Source organism: Schistocerca nitens, chromosome 10, assembly GCF_023898315.1.
Source record: "Schistocerca nitens isolate TAMUIC-IGC-003100 chromosome 10, iqSchNite1.1, whole genome shotgun sequence".
NCBI lineage: Eukaryota > Metazoa > Arthropoda > Insecta > Orthoptera > Acrididae > Schistocerca > Schistocerca nitens.
This window is the reverse complement of record NC_064623.1, coordinates 96,421,440-96,439,327: the sequence shown is the minus strand read 5'-3', so window position 1 is coordinate 96,439,327 and position 17,888 is coordinate 96,421,440. Positions and strand designations below refer to the sequence as shown.

Sequence of the window (17,888 nt, the reverse complement as noted above, 5' to 3'; positions counted from 1 at the left end):
TTGGTACACATGTTCTTGATGTATGTTGCATTTTTAGCTGTTTTGAATACTTCATTTATTGTTGACAGTCAAAAAAGATGGCTCAAAGATTTTCATTACATTTTGCTTCAAAAATGGAATAAATTGCAGCACATCATCTGATATACTATGTGATCAAAAGTATCCGGACATAAGATTTTCATATTAGATGCATTGTGCTGCCACCTACTGCCAGATACTCCATACCAGCGACATCAGTAATCAGACATCGTGAGAGAGCAGAATAGGGCGCTCTGCGGAACTCACGGACTTCGAACGTGGTCAGGTGAATGGGTGTCACTTGTGTCATACATCTTTATGCGAGATTTCCACACTCCTAAACACCCATGGGTCCACTGTTTCCAATGTGATAGTGAAGTGGAAATATGAAGGGACACGTACAGCACAAAAGCATACAGGCTGACCTCGTCTGTTGACTGACAGAGACTGCCGACAGTTGAAGAAGATCATAATGTGTAATAGGCAGACGTCTATCCAGACTATCACACAGGAATTCTAAACTGCATCTGGATCCACTGCAAGTACTATGACAGTTAGCGAGAGTTGAGAAAACTTGGATTTCAAGGTTGAGCAGCTACTCATAAGCCACACATCGCACCAGTAAATGCCACATGATGCCTTGCTTGGTGTAAGGAGTGTAAACATTGGACAATTGAACAGTGGAAAAATGTTGTGGGGAGTGACGAATCATGGCACACAATGTGGTGATCCGATGGCAGGGTGTGGGTATGGCGAATGCCCAGTAATGTCATCTGCGAGCGTCTCTAGTGCCAACAGAAAATTCGGAGGCAGTGGTGTTATGGTGTGGTTGTGTTTTTCATGGAGGGGGCTTGCACCCCTTGTTGTTTTGCATAGCACTATCACAGCACAGGCCTACATTGATGTTTTAAGCACCTTTTGCTTCCCACTGTTGAAGAGCAATTCAGAGATGGCGACTGAATCTTTCAACATGTTCGAGCACCTATTTATTATGCATGGCCTGTGGCAGAGTGGTTATATGACAATAACACCCCTGTAATGGACTGACCTGCACAGTCCTGACCTGAATCCCATAGAACACCTTTGGGACATTTTCGAATGCTGACTTCATGCCACGCCTCACCGACCAACATCGATATCTCTCTTCAGTGCAGCACTCCGTGAAGAATGGGCTGCCTTTCCCCAAGAAACCCTCCAGCACTTGATTGAACATATGCCTGCAAGAGTGAAAGCTGTCATTAAGGCTAAGGGTGGGCCAACACCATATTGAATTCCAGCATTACCGATGGAGGGTGCCACTATCTTGAGTGTCATTTTCAGCTACGTGTCCGGATACTTTTGATCACATAGTGTATGTTGACTGTCACTTTTGGTAAATCTATTATGAGTAAGACAGGAGTTTAAGAGCGGTATAAATGTTTCAAAGAGGGCCGAGAAGATGTTCAAGATGATGACCACCCTGGATGCCCTAGCACACCAATTACTAACAACAATGTTGAAGAAGTAAAGAAAATGGTTTTTTGGAGAATCACAATCCTCCATCACTGAGGTTGCTCATGTTTTCAGTATATCCTATGGCTCATGCCAAGCAACTGTTTCAGTTGTTTTGGGCATGAAATGTGTAGCACCAAAGTTTGTTCCGAAATTGTTCAATTTTGATCAAAAATGACATCGCTCAGGAATTGCTGAATGAAGTCAACAACAATCCAGAACTTCTAAAGATGGTTATAACAAGTGATAAAACATGATTATATGGGAATGATGTCAAAATTGAAGCCCAATCATCCCAATGGGAACTGCCTAAAGAGCTAAGATTGAAAATGAAAAATTGACAGGTTCTTCTCACTGTTTTCTTCAATAGAAAATGGATAGTGCATCATAAGTTCCCACCTTATGGTTGTACTGTCAATAAGGAATACTACCTGGAAGTTATGTGACATTTGCGTGAAGCAATCCATAGAAAACAATCAGAATTGTGGTAAAACCTTGCATGGACATTTCATCAGAATAATGGCCCCATCAAATCGTAATGCTTGTTTATGATTTTTTGGGGAAAAAAAAACAAAAAACAAGATGTTATGTTGCCTCAGCCACCATATTAGCCGGACATGGCCCCCTATGACTTCTCCCTATTCCCAAGGCTGAAGAGCACCACGTTCTGCCACCAATGATGAGATAAAAACAGAATCACTGAGGGAGCTGAACACAATAACGAAAAGCGAGTACCAGATGTGCTTCCAACATAGCAAAAAATGCCGGCACAAGTGTATCACATTTGAGGGGGATTACTTTGAAGGAGACAAAGCTGTTGATGATGAATAAATAAAGACTCTTTAACAAAAACTAAACTGTCTTTTAGTTTTTTATCACACCTCATACATGCTTATGCAGCAACTGATGATGAATGCTGAGGACAACACGGCGATCCGTCAACAATCGTGTGGCCTTCAGGGCCTGATCGCAGGTTTCTTTTTTTTTTTCTTTTTAGATGCATTACGGTCCTGTTCTGTTTTAATTTCTTTCTAGACTGACTGTGTATAACCAGGGTCTAATCTAAAAAAAATTTGACCCTCTGACTCCAGTAATCACATCAATTTTGTCTTGTGTGCCTGTGGCTCCACTCAGACTTTTGGATGATGCTCAGCTAATGTGTACTTCACTCTCCTATTCAGGTGCAGGACATGATTTGAATATCCCCATCTCCCAATTGCAGTAACAGGTACAGCAAAGATAAGAGATTTCATTTCAGTCAAAAACAATCGACTCAGTTCTCTGTTTATGCAGCTGACAGCTGCATTAACCCAGACTGGTCACAGCACTGTAAAACCTCCACAAAACAGTGGTCACCTTCAACACCATACTCTAAGCTGCCATCCATGTGGTTTCCTGCTCCTCCTATTATAAGTAACTGATAATCTACATCAAAATCTCTGCACAAAGCACCTACATTTTCTGTCACCTGGCTAAGCTCAGCATTAGGCTTCACAATGCTTGTGACCTTGTATTGTACTCCTAGTTTTTCGTGCAGCATTTGGCCTACAGCCCTCCCATGACTGCTACCTAGCATCAAATTTGAGTGTCAACTGTAAAGTCTTTGCACAAAATGTCACTCCTCAGCAGGGCTTCCTGCATTTCACTTTAGTTTTACAATACTGAGACTTCACTGTATATGACAGCATACAGTTTTGTGAAGCTTCCAATATTCCCCACAAGGTTGTTTGTAAGCACACAAACAAAACATTAGTTAATCCCACAAGACATCAGCTAATACTGTATAGTACGGCCTGTAGCCCTGGTAATTGTCTCAATTTGCTATGGAACAGCATCCTTGAGTTTCTCCAGCTATGACATATAAAGCAACTCATTGCCAATTAGGTCCCATACAGTTACAAAATTTCAGCGATGTTAATTCTTGCATTTCACTCTCAGATATTTTCTATAGAATTGAGATTGAGCAATTTAGTTGGGCAGTTAAGACAAAATAGGAAGCCCAAGTGTCAATCAAACCTCGGCTATATGCGTGCAACAACACAAACACAGCTCGTGACATCTTGCAATACATGTGTCCGCAGGGTACTCATAATAAAGCCATAGCGCAAGAACAACATTCAGTCACTGAGAATGCTGAAAGGAAGTCCTAATTCATGTTAATGTTAACCTGACCAAGTAGGCCCAAATCACGATATGAAAAGCACCTCTCAAAACATCACCAGAATGTATATGCAGATAATAAAAAAAATTCCCAAATTTTTCCCAGATTTCTCAGTTAAAAATACACTCTTTCCTGGGTGAAAATAAGCTATATCCCAAGTGAAAGTACATTTTTTCTGTGTTAAGTGACAATACACTTTCTCTCTGAGCTGTAAAACTCTCCAATCCTTCAAGTGGTAAAGATTTTATACATCGGCATACAACTTCCTAGTACTTTAACAAACAAAACCTGACAAAAAACAATGCTTTTGGAAAGACCTTCAATGTGTGGCAACCCGTACACTGCAATTCTCGAATTACAAAACATAAATAAGAATTCCACCATATATAGCACAGTAGCTTCAGAAGCACTGAAATCGAGATCATGATGTGCTTTTGTCAGCCAGTCATAGCTCCTGTCACATGATCTTGCCAGCCAATGACGGCAGATATTCAGAGCACAGGACACATGATGTAGTCAGCCAACAGCAACATCACTGTCAAGTATTGTGAACACACAAATAGGAAAAGTTCGTAGTTTAAATTAAGATACATACACGATGGGTACACAAAAATCTAAGCTTTCAAATATAATATTGGCCTTTTTGTTAAACAAAAAACAATGCATTTAGAAAGCCCTTCGATGCACAGCAACACGTACACGGCATATTCTTGTATTACGAAAACAGTTATACCAATTCCACCAAAAGCAGCACAGTAGCTTCAAAAGCACTGAATCACTCTCCATGATTTATGAAATTCATCACACATTCTCACACATAACATAATTGATCTTACATAAATAGAAAATTTACTTCAAAAGCAATGCTTCCCAAACCACCATTCGCAATATTTTCACAGAACCTGTTAGAAGTGTAAATAGTTGTGATATCACGCTCATCAAATGCAGTCTGTTCTTACGAAGTATTGCGCAGTCTTTGCCCTAAAGCCTTTGACACACTTTGCTGTTGGCAGTTATGTGTGCACTATGTTTTATTGTCATAAAATGTGCATTTTCTTTGCAACTGAAGTTTTCTGTTTTGGTGTTATTCTCTCATTTATGTTTATTGCTGCTGTATTATTCTGGTGCAGTGGGTTAATGTAAAATTCTTTGTTAGGGCTTCGGGTCTTACAAGTCAAAACTATAAAAATTTAACTGGGAATTAAAACAATAAAAAAGTCTCACAATTCTAAAAAATTCCTGGGTTTTTCCCAGATAAAAAAATCCCTTGTTTTTCCCGCATGAAAAAAGTTACCAAATTTTTCCTGGATTTCCCATTTGCCCCGGAGCGTATACACCCCAACCACTGAACTACATCCACCATGAAATGTACCCTCCATACGCTCTGAACCTCCATTTTGTTCTGCTCCTTACACTATATTCACTTGGAAACTGGTTGAAATGAAACAGTATTCAGAAACAGCAATAATTTGTGTCAGGTTTGAAACTGTCATTGACAATGCGTGACACTCACATCTCCCAGGATCTTTTTATGACCGCTGTTCTTCTGTCATGTAACACTGCTTTGTATGGTACACCACTCCTTTTAGAAGTGTCGGACATGTCCTTGTCGATACGACATATTGTGAACTTCCTACAAAGTACGGTATAGGGCACATCCAAACATGGTAACTTGCCTTTGTCATTTTGTCACGTTTCCACATCAAATCATGTTAATATACTGATTCCAAACAATGGACTGGAACATTCACGTCACTTCACTGCCAGAATTTACATCAGCAGTGGACAGCCATAGGAATACGTGGTAGCAGTTCTACACCATCTGCAGTGCTCAATTCTCTCTTTAGAGAGTGACTAATTTTATATATATGAGGCATGACCATAAAATAACGTATTCAAGGTGCTGAAGCCATGAGGAGCACTTTTATGATATATGTGGCAACACTGGCATGTAGCTCGGCTCCCCCCCCCCCCCCTTCAAACCCCACCATCCTTAGCCCATTGCAATGCACGGTCTTGACTGGGCAGCCTTCACAATGGAACTCCCCTTTGCTTCTCCTGCCAGGTGCAACTTGCGTGCAACGATCAGTTTTTTGACTGCCGAGGGCAACTGACATTTCGTCATCAGTTATGCAAACTCTATGGGTCAGAATGTATGGACATCAGAAACGAGCAAAAGTGGGTCAGAGGGTTCGGGGATGGACATACAGATGTCCACAACAAAGAGCATTCTGGTCAGCCTTTGGTTTCGGCTGAAACAATTGCAAAAATTGGAGAAAGAAATGCTTGAAGATCAGCATGTGACAGTTTGCGAGCCATGCCAGCACTTCCCGGATGTCAATACGAGCATGACTGACAAGATTTTGATCAAACATCTGCACTACTGTAAGGTGTGTGAAGATAGGTCCCCCACAATGCTCACTGAAGACTATACACAGCAATCTGTTGAAGAGGCCTGCAGATTCCTGGAGCGCTCTGCAAAACAGGGCGGGAAGTTTTTGGATTCAGTTGTCACTGGCAACAAAGCCTGGGTATGTTACACCACACCTGAAACCAAGGAAAAAAATCTTGTCAGTGGTGGCATTCAAATTCAGCAAAGTAGCTAAAGTTCAAATAAACATGTCTGCCAGCAAAGCGATGGCCAGCGTGTTCTGGGACAGAAAAGGTTTATTAGTAGGTGTGTTTGTGCCTACTGGAACAACAATAAACACTGCTTGCTACAAACTACATTGTGCCATTCAAAATCGAAGAAGGGGAATGCTGATTAAGGACTGCATTTTCATTACGACAATGCTCATCCCCATACTGCCCATGAAATAGCCAATCTCCTGGTCCAATTTGGATGGGACACCCTCACCCATCCACCTACAGCCCGGACTTAGCAGATCTTCATCTGCTTTCTGAGTTTAAGTCAAACCTGGCTGGACATATTTCCATATCAACAAGGAGTTGAAAAATGAGGTTGGGGGTGTTCTATGACAAGGGCACAAGAAAATGTACACTGATTGCAATGACGATTACATTGAAAAATACCTGAAGTCCAGTTTTTCCATCAATGTAACATCCATTGCCAATAAACATGTTTTCTCATGTTTTCTATTTAAAAAAAATTGCACACCTTGTTTTACGGACACGCCTCATATGCTAATATTTCATAACTGTCCTATTTATTTATTTAATTTAGTTATTTAATCGTATGTCTATGCCCCCCCCCCCCCCCAATCAGGCAGGCCCTTTGCCGGGTTACAGTCTTTGGCGACCTGCAGTCAATGAGGATGATAGGGTGATGATGAGGACAGCACAACACCCAGGCCCTGGGCGGAGAAAATTCCCAGACCCAGCCGGGAATCGAATCCGGGCCCAGAGGATTGATAATCTGTCATGCTGACCAGCTACTGGGGGGGCGGACAAAGAGTGTTTATTCAGGGTAACCACTAACAGAAAAGTTAAAACTTAAAAAAGTTGCCACCAAACTATCTAAGCAATATTGGAGGTAAGATGCATTCAATACCTATCACATAAGCCACAGTAAAATAGCATATAACTGCTTTCACAACCAATATAAATTTCATTGAAAAGCACAGTCAAAAGGCATAAAATTTACGCACAGCTCCATAGCACCAACATATATGTTGAAGGCACATACTCACCAGGAATGCTAGTCAGGTTTGACAGGTCTAAGCATGTTTTCCAAGAACTGAGCCTATTACTGATAATTCTCTGCAGAATTGCAGAGAGGTCGACTTTCTTGGCATGAAGCTGGACTTTCAATATAATCTGTAGCAATTAAAAATCTGTATTAGATAGCACAGAGAAAATTATCTAAATAAGCTGAAGGAAAAAAAAAACAACACAGCAAATAAAAAACAAACGATAACTTCACAGACAACTAAATTAAACAAATTTAGTAGGTTAAGATGCAAAGTGTCCAAAACAATATAAAACACTGAAATGGTTTTGTGAAGAAGGAACTATTGTAAATATTAAATATTACAAAAACAAATCATATAAATAGTTTCACTCTGGAATACGATGGAACAAAAGTTGTGAGCAACTATTTGTTACAAGCGAAATTCAAAGAGTGTACTAACAATTTACAAGTTTATATAACTACAAGCTATGCAAATGATGACAAGCCAGAAAGAATGTATGATGAGACAAAGGAAGTTATTCAGATAGTTGAAGAGTACAAATTAAACTTTGAAAGGAGGTTGGAATGCAATGGTAGAACACATAGAGAACCCAAACTAAATTGTGCAATTGTGTCATTGACAAAGATTTTCTGTCAATGTTTGGGTCTGTGCTATTGGTGATTGTTTGTTAGGGCCTTATGTTGTTCTGCTTGGGCTCAACAGGGAAACTTATTATGCTTTCTTAGAGAATACTCTAACTGTTCTGCTAGAACAAGTGCCTTTTCAAGTGCAACACATAGTGTACTTCATGCAAAGTGGAGCTGCTCCTCATTTCAGTGTTAATGCCATAGGTTTCTAACCAATGGATTACATGTGGATGGACATGTAAAGGTGGACCAGTTCCTTGGTCTCCACACTCTCTGGACCTGAACCCACTAGACTTTTATCGGTGAGGGAATTTGAAAGCTCCTGCGTATTGAACACTGGTACGAGATGTACAGAGCCTTCGTGCCTATATTGTGGAAGTGCCTTTATAAGTGCAATAAACAGTGTACTTCATGCACAGTGGAGCTGCTGCTCATTTCAGTATTAATGCCATAGGCCTCTAAACAATGGATTACATGACGGATGGACAGGTAGAGTTGGACGAGTTCCTTAGTCTGCACACTCTCTGGACCTAAACCCACTAGTCTCTTATCAGTGAGGAAATTTGAAAGCTACTGCGTATGGAACACTGGTACAATAAGTACAGAGTCTACATGCCCATATTGTGGAAGGCTACAAAACAATACACAATTCCCCAGGGATATGTCAGCGCATCAGGGATTCAATCTGATAGCTTTTTGACGCACATATCTTTCCTGACAGAGGGAATTTTGAACATTTCATTTAGTAAAGTCTTTCATACTGTCCCGACACGTACTTTTCCTGTGAGTATCCCATAATTAATGTGTTGAAGGGTTGTAAAAATTGAGCTCTAGCATGGAAATAAAGCCCACATCAATATAACATATTTTCCTCACTGTGCATGAGAAATGTTTCCCGAAATGTCGACCATACCTTTTTGTTACACTTTGCGTATTGTAAAGACCTTAGTCAAAGAGTGCATGTTAAGACCTTACATGCATACATAACAATGTATACATCTGTAATTCTCACACTTGGATCTCTTTCCTTTCTCGTATACTAGTTGTTAGCGAGCATATGGAGATGTGTGCAATGGTGCAGTAGTGTAAAAAGATGGTGGGAACACAAACATCCAAGTTGAGCCTCAGAGCAGTTGCCCTCAAACTGTCTCCACAGCAGGCACCAAGGAAAGAGCTAAGAAGTTCATTAGAAAAGGTAGCTGCATCACTGTGTGACAGTTCTTGTATGATGAAACAGACCATGAAAAAATAACCTCTGTTGATCCATTGTGTGTACGGACCAGCGGACGATCAAATATTTACCAAGGAAAGTCGCCAAGCAGCCAAATGTTTTGAGAAGTTATTTTATTTACACAACCATTTCGACATTTCATTAATGACATCTTCATGCCCCTACGCACTCCCTGTGTAGACAATCAGATATATCAATACCTGCATAACTGGAGCCATCAATATCTTGGATGGCTCCAGTTATGCAGGTATCAATTTACTGACTGTCTATACATGGAGTGCATAGGGGCCTGAAGATAGCATTAAAGAGATGCTGAAATTTGTTGTCTAAAGGAAGTAACTTCTCAAGCGATACAGCTGTTTTGCGATTTTCCTTGGTAAATAAAAAAATTAAATTCAGATAATGTGCAAAACACCAAAGCAGGAATGGCTAGAGGATAAATGGAACGTTGTTGAAGTATGCATGATTATTCTAATTCATTACTGTTACTGTGGCCTGAATAAATTCAAAATTATGATGCATCATTTTTCATCTCGGGGACTAGCCAATACATGAAAAAGCTTGGGACAGTTTTAAAAGTGCTATTTCCAATCATGCTTTATGCGGCCTGTGTAGCACAAGGTTTTCACTGGGTGTCAGAAGAGTTATGACACATCTCCACAGATATTGATAAATTAATTTCCAGTATTCAGACGATCTTTGTGAAAGTCCTGTCAGCAATTCAGACATATACAGACATGGCACCAGATACACTTCTGCATCCTCAACCTGTCATAACAAGATGGGGCACATGGATTGTAGCAGCAGTTTTATATGCTTCAAATATCCCAAATACAACTAACATCTACCACAGAGGAGTTCTCAAATCTTCAGAAGCGAGAAAGGACTTAACTTTCATTGGGGCAGAGTTTGGTTCCCCCCCCCCAAGTAACAAGTAATTTGTCAGCTTCAAGAAACAGGGCAGCCTTTACAAAGTCAGTGAAAATGGTGAATGATGTAGTGAAAAGATTGGAGAGTGTGCTAGGAAAATTGATTTCGTTATAGTCCAATTAAAATTACTTGATAGTTGACATTTGTCACCTGCTGCTACAGTGTTGCCACATCCACTGCCGGTTACCACTCAGTTATAAGCGACATACGTGGCAGGTCACTTCACAGATGCTGTTAATGTGTAATATTGGAAATGGCCACCGTGAAGTATGACGGAAATAGGAGATGCTCTGTCGACAGCAAAACAGTCAACAGCAGAATGGCAACAGAGGCAATAACCAACACTTTTAGCACCCGTATGCCCCGTGCAACAACAATAATACAAGAAACAATTATGGTAACAAGGGAAACCTGAAGTACAAACTAGACTTCAGAGGAAATCACACACAGAACTACAACAGATCAGCTTAAACCTAACAGAAGGGCTGTGGCCAACAAGTTCACAATGCGCCCTCAGCAGCCAGCAATAACCAATACACTAATTGGCAGGAACCGGCCACAAATAGACCATCTTTAGTTCTCCACATGGCAAATACAATCAATGGAATAACAATTATATATACAGTGGGGATCAAGGTCAAGAAGAATTTAATTCCAGGGCAATAAACACCACAACTTGGCAGGGTCAAACCCACAACATGCCAGAAGTTGAAGTTACGAAAACTCTTTAACAGGTCGCGATAAGCCCCCATTCGCAGACCAACACGAGGGGTGGGGGGCAGCAATTTTTTCCAAATTATTTTCTCGGATATGATCAAGGAGTAGACATGAAAGAAGAATTGGGTCAGGAAGATGTAAACAACTTAGACAAGGATAATGAGAAGTCAGTGCAAGCTGTAATTAATGCCCGGATGTGTGATCTAGATGTATCTGTGGTACTTGAGACTGGTGCATTGACATATGTAATATCACAAGGTCTGTTTAAAGAGCTGCAAAGACGATGTTATACATCAACTTTTCTGATGCAGAATTATCGTATTCTGACCACAGTGTGGAGCAAGTCAAAATGAGTTAAGCTTCAGGCATTTATATCTATTGCTATCAGCAATGTCTCTCTGAATTGTATTTTTCTGGTTGTGGGAAAACTTGGAGTAAACTGTCTTATTGAAATCGGTACCTTTAGACAATACAGAGTACAGACTGATGTAGGGCAACAAAAATGTTTCTTTACGATCAATGAACAGAGGTTATCAGTAAATTTAGTTATAAACAGCAAAACTGAAAATATACTCAAAAGATTACTTATATCAGAGTACAACTCTCATATCCAAACATTCTGCTTCTTGGTACACAAAAGGGTGAGCAGCTGTTTGAAGAAGAGATGAACCCAGAGACTGTCCGAACCGAGGTAAGCGAGTCAAGAGGAGGAGTTAAAAGAAGTATGCACAAGTATTTAGAAGGCGCCCCAGGGTAGTAATGGGTTGCGAGTATAAAATGGACATTTATGCACACAAGACATTCTGCTTTTCTTCATATCCAATTTCTTGGGCGAAAAAGAGAATCTGAGGAAAGAAACTGAATGGATGATAAATTGGAGAAGCATCGAACCCTCCAATTTCCCATATTGTTGCCCTATTTCAACTGTCACCAAGCCCGATGGTAGTGTCAGGCTTGTGCTTGATATCCGAAGTATAAACAAAATCATTGCTCCTGTCAGGACATGCCCTGACAACCTTGAAGAACAGTTACTGAAATTTAACAATGTTAAGGCATATCTGGGTTCATTTTTTTAGGAAATTCGTTCCAGATCAGTTACTGAATAGTGAATGCATTGCTGAATCTTTTGAGGAAAAACAATCCATGGATATGGACCAATCAATGTCAAGCAGTCTACGACAAAATAAAGGAAGCCTTACTATGCGCAAACATACTACACAACCTGTCATGCCACAGTATTTTTGCTTGAGTACAGATGCAGCTGCAAAGAGACTAGAAGCATGCTTATTTCAGATCATTGAAAATGATACGAAACTGACAACTAAGATAAACAGTTTTGCTAGTGGAACACTTTCTGAATCGGAGCAGTCATATTCCATGAGAGAGCTCAAGGCTCTCAGGGTTGTATGAGCATTTAAGAAATATGGGTACTACTTATGCCGCTAACACACTAAAGTCTCCTGTGACCATCAAGGACTTTCTTTTCAGTCGACATGCAAATTATTACATTTACAGTTAGCCCGGTGGTGCATTTACTTGCAGGAGTTCAGTTTTGAAATCATATACATCAAGAGTAAACAAAACGTAATTGCAGACCCTTGTCAAGATTTACATCACGTGCTCGATGAATTCTTAGAATTCACAGAACAGAATTCCGAAATTAAGCTTCTGCTTATGCAGGTCAAGACACAACAACCATATTATGTAACAATGGTTAAGAGTTTAAAGCGATTGCATGAGGGAAACCTGTGATAGAGAAAGGTAAGGTCAAAACTGTCTGAAAACAACGACTATAATTTGAAGAAATTCTGTACTACATACAGGTGAGTTCTGTTTCATTGGCATGCACTGAATCAAGAACAGTGGTATGTTTGTTTATCAGAAAGTTATGTAGTTGATCTCATTTTGTACACTAACAATGTACAGGGACACTATGGGGATTCCAAATGCACCAACAAGATAAAAATGTACTGATATTTTCCAACTTGCAGGGAAGTGTACACCAAATAATTCGGAAGTGCATTACTTTTGCCAAAAATTAAGCACTGAAACAAGCCGAAATTGATTCAGCTACACTCTATAGTGCCCACAAAACCTTTAGAATTAGTGTCCTTGGAAGCTGCTGGACCCTATCTGCAAGAGAGCGGAGGTATCAAATATGTTATTGCCTTCTATGTTGTTTTCACAGAATATGTTAAGCTGTATGCAGTGTGGTCTGTGACTGCAGGTTCTATTATTAGGATTACAGAAAATTATCTCCCGAGATTGGGGGAAGTTGCAGATATTGTTAAGGAACAATGCACTGTACGTCGTAGGCAATATATGGAAGAAATTTACCAACACAAATAATATAAAACCTATATGAGTATCCAGATTTCACCCTGACACATGCCCAATAGAAAAGATATTCAAAGAATTTAACATGTTTATATGCACCTATACACCCCTGAAGCACACAAAATGGGTTGAGTTTGTCTCACCATTTCAACACAACATGTACAACCTACCGCACACTTCAACCGGTTTTGATGTTTAAAAAGAGAGAAGTTGACCAGTGGGAAAAACCACTGACCCAGGGGAGGGATGTCATTTGAAGAAAAAGTATGCTCGGTTTTCATTAATCTGGACGAAAAGGCTGAACAGAGGAAAAAGTTGTACAACAAAGGATTAGGGCGCACTGTAGTGGTATTATTACGAATGCACTCTAAATCTGCAAAATATGAGAAGCTCAATTGTAAATGGCTGCTTTTGTACACTGGGCTATTTGCAGTTACTAAACTCCCACATCCAGGTACATACAAATTAGCCTACCACAACAGCAGCAATGACAAGGGACTTTATCCACCCATGGATCTAAGAGAATTTGTACACTAGGCTGATTGGCAAAGGTCAAACCTCACTTAACGTGCTGTACATGAACAAATGAAATATTTCACTATAATGAATATATAACAGCTGTTTGCTTAGTTTTAAGAGAAAATTTTGATTTTATTTATTTATATTTTTTAAATGGAAGCAAGTTAAGTTAAAGTAATTCACGATTCTGTTAATGTCAAAAGGCTATACGAAGCCTGAAAATCAAACAGAATCGCAGTGGTGTCAATTCATTCTACAATACGTCAATTTCCCAAATACAATGTAATAATTCACCTGATGTAAAACACGTGAAGTAGGACTGTGATATGGAGAGGAGGCAAAGCCATAGTAGGAGCTAACACACAGGTCAGTGCAGAAGTAGTTCAGTCCAGTACGCCACTTTGCACACCGGATGCAATGCAAACTTGGCATCTAGCCACCAAATAAGCTATATACTGGAGGTTTCGATAAATGTCAATTATGGTTAAAATGAAGGAGTGTACATTATAAGATAAAACTAATACAGTAAAGAGGTTTAAAATAAAATAAGATTTACAGAGGAAGAAAGAATAACTAACTACAGAAACCCATCTACAAACCATACTACTGTTTGCAGTAACAACAGCATTGTTCACTGCAACAGGCAGAAGATGCGATTTGTTGGCACTGCACATTTTAGCGATTTTGATCAAGATAAACTTATGATGCAATGTTGTTCTTGAGCATGCCAATGTAGAAGTATGCACAGAATAAGCTAAATGAAAAATCCCTGAAATATGCATGTTTGTTTATAAGTAAAAGCAGACTTATGAATTTTCCCTTGTGTGGGACCGCTTGTACAAGTTTATGTGTCGATTTAAGGTTCTATATTTGCATATTTTACTGTTCGTGCCACTTCTTATGCGTAATCTTTCATTGATTTTATCAATACCCACTTGTATTGTGAAATTTAAAACATTCGCGAGTGCTGCAGTAAATAGTATTGTTATCATCAATAGTAGGCTTAAATTAAATTGTGCTCTCTTAAAATTTTTAAGGACAGTAGACCTATCCTCACTCAAAACAATCTTTCTCTAATTTCATTGTACAATTACATGGGAAATAAATTAGTTTCATAATTTTTGGACTCTTACGGAACTATATTTTCGTAAGTTAGTGGTAGGAAAGTTTTGTATAATTTTTGGACTCTTACGGAACTATATAGTGGTAGGAAAGTTTTGTATAATTAATTTAATTCCTAGCAAATCAGCATTTTTGGTTCACAGTTCAGCCAGAGAATACATCACTCCTGAATTTCGTTATATATCAATGCAACTAACTAGCATTTTTGAGAACTTTTAGACGCTACCAAAGTCCTTTATATAATCTATGACAATTTGTAACAAATTGGGGTTTGTGAGTTAGTTACAGTAGAAGATTTTCTAACTAACATTTTGTTTTATATCTAGTTTTCGCTTCAAGAGGAGTAGCCCCATATATTATCTGCATTTATTGTAAATTAACATGGTTTTTGAATTTGACAACAACTATAATTAACATCAAAACATTTTAGGAAAATTGAAATTTTTACTGCATGTTTTGTGTATTAGCTGCAATTCTTATAGGGAATTAGCAACTTTTAGCCGAAAACGTTTAAAGATAATCAGCCAGTTTAATTTCAAGTTCTATGTTCACTGCCTTGTAATACATTGCACCAACCAAAATGCAGACCCCTGCGAATGCTGTTCTCCAACACAGGATGAGTTGGTTGATGTTCGTAAGCAGGTGGAAATCGCTTTGACTACTGCCAAACAACTGACAGCTGCTGCGAATCAGTGTGTTGGAAGAGCTCCCGGGAGTCATGTATCTGTGATACCTGTACCAGAGGTTCCTCAAGTATTATCCTCTCCCATGAATCCTGTCTCCTCTGCAGAAAGTACAGGACCTGTCTTTACCTGTCCACATCACTCTGAGTGGCGTGGCAATGGTAGGTCTAGGTACCCTGTACATGATGTACGGGGACCGGGGAGGACTCGCGGTGTTGTACTGATCCCCCTAATCAACATGTTTGAGGTGCTGTTTTTCACTGAAAGTGAGCCAGTGGGACACACTTCATTTGTTTTAGGGAAAGCTGTTTTGTCTGGTGTCAGGAGGAGGCAAACACAAAAGGGTATGGGCCTATTAACTGTTGGCAGCTCAAATTTACAGCGAATGATGGTACCCCTTAGGGAAATGCCAGCAAGAGAGGGAAAGGACACCAGGTGCACTCAGTGTGTATGCCAGGGTACCTCATTCAACATGCTGAAGAGGTATTCCGGCAGCCACTGAGGGAACAGGCTGCAATGAACTGCAGATTGAGATGCACGTTGAAACAAATGATGCCTGTCGTCTGGCCTCCAAAGTCATCCTTGGGCCATTCCAAGGACGGGCAGACAAAGTTGAGAAGATCAGCCTTGGATATGGAGTTTCAACGAAGCTCACAGTGGGCATCATTGTCCCCAGAACTGATCATGGCCCTCTGGTTCTGAGTCAAGGAGAAGGACCGAACCAGATATTTCGAAAGTTCTGTGACAAGCTAGGTTGTGACTTCCTGGCCTTGCACCATAGGGTTGAGAACTGTAAGGTCCCACTAAATAGGTCAGATGTCCACTACACATCAGAGGCTGCTACTCAGGTAGCTGACTGTGTGTGGGGTGCACACAAGGGTTTTTTAGATTAGGCGACTCTCCATCCAACTCCGACAGTGATAGCTGTAGGAAACCCAGAAGTATCAGTGTAAGACTGAAAGAAATGTCTTCCACAGGCAAAAGTATTAAAGTCCTAGTGGTAAATGGCTGAACCATTTGTAACAGACTGCCAGAATTTGAAGCGCTCACAATTGATAGCACTGAGGTTTTTGAGGAACACTTAAGTGTATATCAAAAGGGTATGCAAATGGGAAATGAAGGTGGTGTATTTGTTGCCGTAGACAAGAAACTCAAATCCACCGAGATAGAAATTGAAGCTGCATATGAGACTGTTTGGGGTAATACTCAGTATCAGGGGTGGGCATAAAATGATAACTGGATCCTTCTATTGCCCGCCAGACTAGTCTCCTGATGTGACCAAAAACTTCAGAGAAAATCTCAATTCACTCTTATGTAAGTTCCCCAATTATACTGTAATCATCGGTGGAGACTTTAATCACCCAACAATAAATTGGAAAAATTACAATTTTGCTAGTGGTGAGCATGATAAGACACCCTGTGAAACTTTACTAAATGCCTTCTCTGAAAATTACGTAGAACAGATATTAGGAAACTTACTCACGATGGAAATATATTGGATCTAATGGCAATAAATAGACCTGAACTACTTAAGGATATCTATATCGAAACTGGAATCAGTGACCATGATGCAGTTGTGATAATAACGATTACCAAAGTACAAAGGATAACTAAAACAAGTGAACAGATATACATGTTCAGTAAACTAGATAAAGAAAATCAGTACTGTCATATCTCAATGAAGAACCTGAAACTTTAAGCACAGGTCAGGAGCATGTACAGGAACACTGGCTCAAGTTTAAAAGAATAGTTAACCACGCACTGAATAGATATGTACGCAGCACAACAGTTCATAATGGGAGGAAACCTCCATTGTACACTGTCACCGTAAAGAAACTTCTAAAGAAATAGATATCCTGCATAACAGATGTAGAAAAAACAGATAGAGAGATGCTGAATGAAATCCATTTGGCTGTCAAGAGAGCAATGTGTGATGGCTTCAATGACTACAATAGCAAAATATAGTCAAGTGACCTTTCACAGAACCCAGAGAAATTCTGGTCATATGTAAAGGCTGTTAGTGGCACCAAAGTCAGTGTCCAGTCCCTACTGAATGAGACAAGAACTGAAATTGAGGGTAGCAAAGCAAAAAGCTGAAATGCTTAACTCCCATTTTCAAATGATTCTTTACAAAGGAAAACCCATAAGAACTGCTTCAATTTAATCCTCATGCCTCTGAAAAGATGAATGAAATAAGTATTAATGTCAGTGGTGTTGAGAAACAGCTGGATTGTTAAAACTGAACAAAGCTCCAGGCCCTGAAGGAATCCCTGTCAGATTCCATACCGAATTTGTGGCTAAGTTAGCACCCCTTCTCACTATAATCTAACACAGATCCCTCAAACATAAAACCATGCACAGTTCTTGGAATAAGGCACAGGTCACACCTGTCTACAAGAA

The 17,888-nt window shown here is 39.8% G+C and overlaps 1 protein-coding gene across 1 annotated transcript in view; it reads right to left on the bottom strand.

Annotated features, from left to right (window-relative positions):
- The window catches only part of LOC126210637 (uncharacterized), a 126,922-nt gene that overhangs the window by 63,781 nt on the left and 45,253 nt on the right, over positions 1-17,888 (bottom strand). The window contains exon 7 of the mRNA XM_049939954.1: positions 7,321-7,447. Within this exon, the coding sequence (XP_049795911.1) occupies positions 7,321-7,447 (127 nt within the window). The remainder of the gene's footprint in view (positions 1-7,320; positions 7,448-17,888) is intronic.